This window comes from Paralichthys olivaceus, chromosome 14, assembly GCF_024713975.1.
Source record: "Paralichthys olivaceus isolate ysfri-2021 chromosome 14, ASM2471397v2, whole genome shotgun sequence".
Taxonomy (NCBI): domain Eukaryota; kingdom Metazoa; phylum Chordata; class Actinopteri; order Pleuronectiformes; family Paralichthyidae; genus Paralichthys; species Paralichthys olivaceus.
In genome coordinates, this window is record NC_091106.1 from 1,342,098 (window position 1) to 1,352,557 (window position 10,460).

Here is a 10,460-nt window from a genome sequence, read left to right on the forward strand (position 1 = left end):
TGTGTGATACTATCAGCACGTTTGACTACTGTAAATAACAAATGTCTTCCATTGCTTGGCGTACACCTAAAGATGTGTCTGTGGACAGAGAGAGAGAAACATAATTAACTATGGGAGACAAAAAGGACAATGTTAGTGATGTGTAGTACCATAAATAAGGTCGGGGCACTGTGATGGAAAAATGAAGAGATGAGTGCACTGCATAAAGGGAGTTCCTGCAGCAGTCTAGACCTATAGCAGCATAATTAAGGGATGGTTCAGGGCTCATCTGATCCAGCCCCAAAGAGGAATGTTTTAAGTCTAACCTTAAATGTCGAGATGGTGTCTGCCTCCCCAACCTAAAGTGGGAACGGGTTCCACAGGAGAGGAGCCTGGTAGCTGCAGGCTCTACCTCCCATTCTACTACAAACTACCAATCACAAGTGAGCCTGTAGTTTTGGTAGCTGAAGTCACACAATGAATCCCTTTTATTTTTTAGGGGAGAGGCAGCTGTGAAAAGTTCCTCTAGGTTAAGAGTTTGCAGAGACATAGAATACCATAGTGGCAGGAATGTGATAACCTCTGGAATCTGCTTGACAGAACACAACTGTTTCCATCTGAAAAAAATAAAATATTTTTTTAAAATATTAAGTGGTTAAAATCAGTGTAACAATGAATAGGTAAAAAGATCAAATTTGATATGTAAGTACCACACTGTCAGTGTGTGTCTGTGTCCTTTCCTCTGAAGGCTGTTATAAAGTTGAATGTGATCTCAACTGACATGGTATTAACTAATACATGCTGATGCTGCATCCACACTGAACATTCCCTCAGACTGATATCAGGCTGATGTTAGGACTTGCCCTGCATTCTCCTTAAATGTCATGTCGCCATAGGCCAGGTGTCAGAAGAACTCAGTAAAGAGGAGTTTTTCCACAGGAAACTATGCAACCCTTTTGTATCACTCTCACTGGTAGGTGATGATATATCACACCCCTTCTAGGTGCTTGCTTGCTTCCTTCCTTTCTTCATTTTGATTAATGTATTGCAATAATATTGTTTTTTTCTGCACTTGAATCCATTTTCTTTAGGCTATGTGTAGGGTAATTGTGTAGGATTAATGTCTGTTGCAGTACCATATGCTCTGCTCAGCTTTTTTTTTTTAAAGGGATGTGTCTTGTTCCAATTAAAGTTAATGCTTAATTAGTAAAATACTAATATACATCATCAATTCTATGCTCTGTTTATAAAGTTCATATCTGTAATTTAAAAAACATACATTTATTTTTCATGTAAATTATTTTAAAAAATATAAAAAAGAATACAAATAAAAGCTTACTTTTAATTTCAAGTAAAAATACATTCAAGATGATAAATGAGAGAGAACATGAATTTTGTTTTTGGTTTACTTAAGCACATTGGAAAAAAAGGGACATATCCCTGTTTTATCCAATTTAAACTACAGCTAGTCTGAACTGTGATGCCATCTTCCACCCAATGTTCCTGGACAGTTGCCATTTTAGTCCGAGGCACCACAGGGAGCCTCCTGCTTCACCATCTGCTACAGCAACTGCACGAGCATGGACCGGGGGGGTGATGCACACCATCACCAGGTGTGAGCTGTACTGAACTATACACACACACAGTGTAAACATGTAACAGTGTAGTATTCAGCCTTCACAGTTTTTACGTGCTATATATCCATTTGTTGTTATTATTACTTATTGTATTGAGTATTTGATTATTATGTATTTATTTTGTAAATACACATTTAATGTGATTGCTGTATATTTATTTTGTATCTTTTATCTGGTTATCTGTATTTTATTATTTAAAATGCAGTGCAGTTTAAGCTGCAAAGAAACGTAAGAAGAGCTTTAAAAGACAGACAATCAGTCACTCAGTAAGTTTCCCTTAACTTTCTACTTAACTGCCCAACCGGAAGCTACGAATCGGATACTAACCTCATCTGCCTGCATCAGCTGCTTGTAGTTTAACCAGTGCTCAGAACTACGAACGCCCTTGAATGCGGCAGCGGTTGCTGGACGTCTGTCTGCACGTCAGTTTTACGACAGTCAACAAGTGAACTGTGCTTTACGGTGGAGCATGGCGTCCCACAGATGAGCTGTCTGAAGGACTGAGAGACGGAACAGATTATTTCGGCAGCCCTCGGTGAAGCCTGTCGCCTTCTCCCTCCTTCCTCTCCACAAGCATTCTCCGCTGCGTTCAGGTCCAGGTGGTGAGGACCAGCCATCAGGAGACGCCATGGCGGCGCAGGGAGGCATTCAGTTCCAGGAGAAGGTCAGCAGGCTGCTCAGCAGACACAAGGGGAAGCCGGTGCTGAAGCCCAACAGGACTTTGGCTCTGAGAGATGCTGTAGCCAACCGTAAACTTCAGAAAGGAGGTAAGAGTCCGAGGCCCTCCGAGACACCACGCAGCAGCAGATACAGCTGATCGAATGACGTAGTGTATATGGTTTATTGGCGTCTTATTATTATTGTGGATGTAAAGTATTAACATCAACACCGGCGACGGCTCGTTTCACCTAAAGCACTTTTGATAGTCTTGTATATAAATGGCTCCGCCTTTTCATCCTAATATATCTGTATTATAATTATTATTTATTTATTTCAGTTTTGCGTCTGTTGCGTCTTAGAAACGTCACCGACAGCCACTCGCTGGCGGTGAATCCTCCAAATGACGCTGTGTTCTCACATGAGCTCACCTGCGGGGTTCACACATCGACCTGGATCTCCACATGAGGAGGTCAGGCGGATAAAGTCTGCAGAAACGGCGGAGCGAGAGCCTCCCACTCATTTGTGTTCATGTACAGAAAGCCCCTCTGAAGACTGAGTTCAGTGCATGTCTGAAAGCAGCCTTGGAGAGTTTTATTGCACTTAAATACTGATAATGCTCTGTAACTTTCACTGCAGGCCTACATGTGTAGTGTGTTCATCACTGTTACTACTGGTCTGTTAATTCAACGTGAATAGAAACCCATGTGTTTAAGGTTTCAGCCTGGATCCTTCTGATCTCCCTTCTCCAAGCCAGTTGGGAGCAGTTGTTCCAAAGAACTGTGGTTTGTTTTTGAGTACCTCTCAGTATTCAAACCAGTGAGTCAAACACCAGTCAGTTTTCCAAAGAGGAAAATAATCAATAAGCTCACATTTCCTAAGATATAACATTGATGGCAAAACCTGACCTCACACAGCAGTATTACTATTTGTATATAATCATGAATTTAAATCGGGTCTTTTTATTGAAGACTGATTGAATTACAAACTGGTGGCACCTGACAACTGATACGCAGATGTTTGCTCTGAAAAGTAGTCCCTAAAGCACATTTGGGTGAGCTTCACATGCATTTACCTAAACATCAAGTGACAGAGTGGTGTGTCTCTTTGTTGGTTAAATACAGCTGAATGATTAGCAACAAATACAGTTCCTTGTACATCATGTTAAGACACTGCTAATCATGGAAGTTCTATATCAAGTTTGATTAAGTGTAATGTTTTCTCTCCACAGAGGCCTCCTGTATCACAGAGATGTCAGTGCTGATGGCTTGTTGGAAGCAGAACACCTTTGTGGACGGTCTGTGCTCTAATGAGATCAACACATTCTATGCCTGTGTGAAGGAGGCTCAGGTATGTTCACATAGGCCCTGAAGTGACCTTTGTTTCCAATGAGAGCTGGGAAATGACTCATTTACAGGGAGCATCACTTTATAAGCACATTAACTCATATCTTTACATATTAGGGTGATAATTGGTTACAAAATGATAACAATATTAAACTTGATATACTTGCATCTCTACACTTAATATGACAATATGGCACACAAAAAATCAAATCAGATCTCAGCATGCAACTTTAAGTACAATGCTTTGTTAACTCATTGAAAACTGCATACGCTACACATCCATTTCTTAGTCTGTTTACAATTGAGATGACTTTGCAACAGACTGTATTAGGTCAAATATCATATAACAGAGTCAAGCTATTTTCTGAGGGTACACACAACAACCACCCTCTGCTTTTCCATCTCCACATAAAGTAACATATCTAGGGCTGCAAGATACTCTCATTTCACAACTGATTATTCTGCCCATTATTTTCTCCGTTAACTATTTGGCCTGGTCAACATCAGAAGAAATTTAAAATGCTCATCATAGTCTCACAGAGTTCAAGGTTAGCTTTTGAACTAATGACAGAAGGATTTCAACTTCAATCTGTGTATCGTTCAGTCTTTTTATATTCAATTAGAAAAACAAAATCAGAAAATAAATTTAATTATGTAATTATTTCGTTATTCATTTATGTATGATACCAAAAAACAAATAGTGGTTTGTTTTTTGCTCAGATTAAAAATAGGAAATGAAAAAATGGATCACAGGCCGAACTTGATTTTGATATTTAATATTTAGTATCAGCGTGGATAACTCATCTAGCATGCCAGTAACACACCAGACCTGCTTTTCCTTCCAACGCCCACCCTAACCCATATGTGAAATCACAGCCCGCTCCAGTTCTGTGTCTGATAGATGTCTTTTTCGTTTAAGGTCGTGCTTAACACAGAATCTTCTAACACTCATTTCAGAGCATCGCTGGACAGTGTTGTCACACTTAAAAGAACTAGTTCAAAGTTCAGTTCATGCAGAGGAAAATTAACTAGTGCACGTTCATAGTTCAGTTTTTAATTGGGATGACCAACTTACGATCATGTGGTAAGTTTTTTTTCATGATGTTTAAATGCAGTCTCATAAACTCTGGAGCGAATCAAACAAACACTGATTTACTTCATCAGGTCCTGATAACTAGTGATGAGTGTTTATTAGTTAAAGTGAGAGCAGGTCAGAGTGGAGGAGGAAACAGAAACTCCAGCTTGATACAAACCAACTGCAGCTTCTGCTCTGATCATGAAGCAGCTTATCACTGAGCAGCTGTGACCAGAGAAACTCTGTGTTTCACTGTTCTTCAACTAAGTCTGACCTGCAGCTTCACGAACGAGCTCTGATCTCAAACATATGAGGTAAGGGTGGGCGGTGGAAGGAAAAGGGGGTCTGGTGTGTTACTGGTATGCTAGATGAGTTATCCACGCTGATACTCTAAATATCTGAATATCAGAATCAAATTCAGCCTGTGACCCGTTTTTCATTTCCTACTTTTGATCTGAGCAAAAAAAATCCATTTTGGTTTTCTAATTGATCATGAAAAGAGCGTATGATACACGGATTAACTTTGATCTGCAAGATCAAATTTCACATATTTGTGTAAACTCATATGTTGTTCAAACTCATCAGTTCTTGAATATTTTATGAACATGGCTGATAGAGTAACCAGCCCTACTCATCAGTCAGACTCAGGGTTGTTTCGTTGGGTAAATAAAAAGTGTTCCCTTAAGGTGGCTGTGGCCGAGGGGTAAGGCGGTCGTCGTACAACCAGAAAGTCAGCGGCTCGATCCCAGTCTTCTGCATGCCGAAGTGTCGTTGGGAAAGATAATGAAACCTGGATGGCTCTCATAGAAAAAAACTGTACTGCCCATTGATGCACTGTGTGAATGTGTGTGTGCACTTTGAGTGGTCATCAAGACTAGAAGCACAGACTAGAAGCATAGACTAGAAGCATAGACTAGAAGTATAGACTAGAAGTATAGACAAGAAGTATAGACAAGAAGTATTGTATATATAGAATATATATATATATAATATAGTATATATAATTACAGACCATTTACCATAAAAATGACTGACTCTCACTGCCGGGTATTTCCAACAGGTTACTTAAATTGCTAAAAGCCATTTACCTTGTCGTCATTGTCTTATGTTTTATGTTAAGTCCCCCTTTGGTCCAATTGGTCAGCAGGTATCACTGATTGTTTTTGTGGAAACCTCGCTCGAAGATTAAGATTCCTCTTTATGGTCCCACACACAGCATGCAACATGCAAACATGGGGAAATTTGATCTCTGTATTTAACCCATCCTTGTGAACGGAGCACACACGGAACACACGGAACCAAATCCACACAGTGACCACACACGGAACAGTGGGCAGCCATGAAGGCGCCCGGGGAGCAATTGGGGAGTTCGGTGCCATGCTCAAGGGCACCTCGGCAGTACCCAGGAGGTGAACTGGCACCTCTCCAACTTCCGTCCATGCTGGATTTGAACAGGCCACCCTCCGGTTCCCAAGCCAAGTCGCTATGGACTGAGCTACTGCCCCCCTCTATTGTGCTAAATCATTATTTGCTCAACACTGAAAAAGCCAGACAAGAATGTCTGCCTCTTACCTCATCATCGCCGCCACTCTGAGTGCTTCCCCACTGAGGTAATAAACACGTGTCTCATTGAAAAGCTCTGGTAATAAATGATCTTCCTCCTTCACAGGCAGCTGCGAAGAATAAATCGGAGCAGAACAGCACCCAGGGAGGACGTCTGCATCCAAAACTAGCCACAAGCTTGTTGAAGAGATATCCTAACATCCGTACTGAGATCTAGAAAACCAGCTCCGAAGCATTTATTGTATTATGTGGACTTACTGTGCAGGTTGAAACAGCCCACTGGACTGAGTCCTCAAACTGGACTTCACCGTGTTCAAGTGTTCAGAGTTATCATTGTTCGAACAAGTAATGTTATAATCATTTATCGAATAAATATTGCATGAAGCAGACCAGGGTGATTTCATCACAAACTCACTGCAACTCTCTTTTAGGATTTGATTTTTTTTAAGGTTATTCAATTATTGGATTATTTTATATTCAATTATTATCTTCCAGTTTTCTGGTACAGCTTTTGTATTCACAACGCACAGGTTTGAAATATAATGTGACTTTCTCTTGTGTCCTTTATTGACATTGATGAAAATGATGCCATCTTGACTCAACCCAATTTACCTGAATGATCTCATTCGGTGCAGAGATGTGATTAGTGGATGTGATGCAATTATTCTTCTTCAGTTTCATGGCTCTTAGCCGGGAACTTATCACTGAACACTTAAATGCCCCATTGCTCTTGTGGAAACTGAGACTGCTGGTAAACAGATGCTGACCTAAAATGAGCCTATCAGTCAGACAGTGTTACACAGACAGTTACCTGTAAGCAAAGCTTAGCGTAGATGATGTGGAACAGTTTTTGATCAAACCATAAATCTGTGTCTTTTTTTTCTCTGCCTGTTTCCCAGGGCCATGTCATATATGCAATAACGTCAAGCCTACTTTTTGAGTCTGTGGTGTGGTCACATGCATGTGACAAAATAAGGTAGTCTCCAAAAACTAAGTATAGCTGTTTTCAGACACAAACTCTAGTTTGCTTTTCTTACATGGAGTTCTAACAAGGCGGCTGGCTGGAGAAAGTCCTGAGATTCTCCAGAGTTGTGCATGTCTGAAAGCAGCTTATGACTGCAGATTTTTCTGTACACTATTTCCCATTATGCAATCTGCAAAGAAGGAGGTGTTAACAGCAAAATAAATGATCAGAGTAAAAGTATTAATTATATTAAACAAATTGTCAGTGACAATTCCCTATGAATGTGGTTCATGGTTAGATAACAAGCCTTAATCTGTACTCACCGTAATACCAGCATTTCTGGACATTGCACAGTGCATCACTTTTGTCTTTGTCATTCAAAAGTGTCAATTGATTTATTATTTCGTTGATGGGTATCTATTATATATGAGACTTGGCAGCTATTGTCAAACAGCTGCAGCTTCAATGCAAGAAGTCTCCTTATCACACCAAGACACAGGCACCATGGTTGTTATACCTGCCATCAGGACATTTCTTGAAATGAAGAGCTGTGGATCCGTCAGAAGCACCAACCCTGTGCATAGTGGGCAACCTACAACCTGCCCCTGAGCCACATCTAATACATGACAAAACTCGTTCACAAGCAGTTATATAAATCATTTCACAGGCTGAGGTATTGTCATCTAAAGCAGTGGAATGAGGCAAACCTTTTATCTGAGACGGAGTCTCTAAAAATAAATGTAAATAAAAGATGTTGACATTTTTCTATTGTAACTACATTATTAGTGTATATATATACACATACATATATCCTGGAACAGTAAAGCTACATCACTTATTTGGACATTTTCCATATATGGTCAGGCAGTTGTTTTTTTATTCACAAAAATATATGTTTCCACCTCCATGGCGCTGATCAAATTAAAAAGTCGGCTTCAAAATGGCAGTTGACAAACCAATGGGTGACGTCATGATAGGTTGCTAATTGTGTTTAGGTCATGTGTGATTGATTAACTTTTTGAAAGAGCTGAGCAAAACTTTCCCCCACTTCCATTCTCTGTTCTGAAATTGGTTAAATCTCACATACTTAGATAAAACACCATATCACTTATCTTAGACTAGAAACAAGCTTGTTTGAAGTTGAACTGTTGCTTTGATGTTTCATGCTTTTTTTAACAACCTTCCCTTTCTAATTCTTTCCTGTGTTTCCCAGTTTCACACTATCTTTTCAGGACATAGTTTGTCTCTTCGGTTTCATGTTTTGTCTGAAGCACAGGAAGGGTTTTGTACAATGTTTTTGTTTTTGTTGTGCCCCCATTTATCTGCCCTTCATTACAGAACCATTTCCTACCCTGCTTATCACCTTGTCCCAAATGTCTAGACCACAGACGAAACTGCTCCATAGCCCGGAACAATCACTCAACCACTTACTCTTACATGCATACATCCTCAGCCTGCATATTAAGCTGATATATATAGGTATGAGATAACAGTAGCTGATTATTATCTCACAGAATGATACATTTAAATCCACTCTACCCTTGAAAAATATGTGGATGAAATTTGAGAGACAACAATCATATTATTTCTATGAGTCCGGCCTGAGGTTTGCATCAAAGGAAAGACCATGGTGCTGCACATATGAAAAATGTTATGTAAATATTAAAACTTTTTTGCACCAAATAATAAAACTGATACCATGTAAAAATCCCACACATGGCTTATAGTCCCAAACCTCCCACTCCTCCAACCCAACATGGACACACCAAACCTTTAAAGAAGTACACACTCAGATGCCATGAATGTGAGAAAAGCAATGTGATATCAATCCTGAGAAAGTTATACTGATATGTTTTTTTTTTATCTGTGAAACATCCTTGGCAAACAGTAACCTGGGTTCTGTGCAAGTCTCTACATCATCGGACATGTTGGCCAGTTGTGCAACATCATGACATTATTATGTCACACACCCTTTCCTCGAGAGCTCCTGTCAGCCATTGATCTTATTTATAGTAGTTAAAGAAACTGCCTTTAATTTTGGTTAGGGGTATTTAATGTGACAGAATACTTAATTAATCAAGCAGATAATACTGAATCCATTTTCCTTTCCACCTAACAAGTTGTTAATTAGGGGTGTTGTAGAACCCTATGAAAACATTCTTCTGAGGCTCTGTCTTCTTTTTTTAACAGACTGGTGGTGAGGCTATTTAAGGGGCAAGTAAGGTCTATTGACATGCTGTTGACTTTCAATATGGGGAATGTATATCACTATCTCAAGGCCACCCTTTAATAAAAGGAACTAGGTCACATCGGGTATACCAATACAGATGCAAAACATAAGAGTACAACACCATTGATCTATTGTGTGTTCCATGTTATGACGCTGTAAACACAGTAGGGCTGCAGGGATTTACTCTAAACACTGACCATGGAGCTGCAATCTACATCTACATTTTTAGATCAGTATTGACATTGCACCATGACACATTCTCTGACTCTTGTTGTTGAGGTCACCAGCATGGACTATACACCATGAAGATCTATCGTTTGAATCTTTTAAAGAGAATTTCAGGCTGTATTGGATTTTGTGGATGAATGAATGGACGTGAAGTGCAAGGATGAAGATAGATAATGAATGTCTCTGTTAGGCTGCTCTGGGAGGATTTAATGTGGAATAGATGGATGGAGACTCAGTGTCTGTCTCAGGCAAATTTCTGCCCAAGCAGATGTTGGGCACCAGACAAAACCTAAGGAGAGACATGAGAGAAATATGCACTAGAAGGGATGAGGAAAGGAAGGATAAAGGGATGTAGGCTGACCACGTAAAAAGGGTTGAAGGATAATTTGAGGAGTGATCAAGGCGTGGTCCTGTTCCTGAACCTAACTTCAATTATAAACTTCATTAGTAGTAAGATTGATTTCCAAAAAACTGGAAAAGCACATTCCTCAAACCAATGCTAACGCCCTATCACGCCATGTTAAAGTAGGTGGAAAAACATTCCTGAACCTGCCCGTTTATCCATATTCAGTTTAAGGGTTCTTCCTTTTGTCACGCTCCACAAAGTTTTATGGAAATTGTGAGTAATCCTGCTAACTAACAAATACATAATTTCCTTGGGGAGGCAACAAATCAAGAAGTTGCAGTGACTGCTTTTAAAAATCATCTCAGATCCTGGAGATGCGCTCTTTTTTTTTTTTGTCCTAATCCATGAGATTTCATTCAGGAAATTTGTCAGCTG

At 39.8% G+C, this 10,460-nt stretch overlaps 1 protein-coding gene across 1 annotated transcript; it reads left to right on the top strand.

Moving 5' to 3' along the window:
- The first annotated feature begins 1,993 nt into the window (after positions 1-1,993).
- chchd1 (coiled-coil-helix-coiled-coil-helix domain containing 1) lies at positions 1,994-6,646 on the top strand. Its single transcript, XM_020103553.2, has 3 exons — positions 1,994-2,383; positions 3,505-3,623; positions 6,364-6,646. The coding sequence occupies exons 1-3, from the start codon at positions 2,245-2,247 to the stop codon at positions 6,472-6,474; spliced, it is 369 nt and encodes a 122-aa protein (XP_019959112.1). The 5' UTR covers positions 1,994-2,244; the 3' UTR covers positions 6,475-6,646.
- The last annotated feature ends 3,814 nt before the right edge of the window (positions 6,647-10,460 follow it).

Bases quoted from the DNA above. Each gene is read 5' to 3' on its own strand.
- chchd1 (XM_020103553.2), top strand. From the start codon at position 2,245: ATGGCGGCGCAGGGAGGCATTCAGTTCCAGGAGAAGGTCAGCAGGCTG. The intron at 2,384-3,504 runs GTAAGAGTCCGA...TTCTCTCCACAG, and splicing joins CCGTAAACTTCAGAAAGGAG to AGGCCTCCTGTATCACAGAG. The intron at 3,624-6,363 runs GTATGTTCACAT...CCTCCTTCACAG, and splicing joins CCTGTGTGAAGGAGGCTCAG to GCAGCTGCGAAGAATAAATC.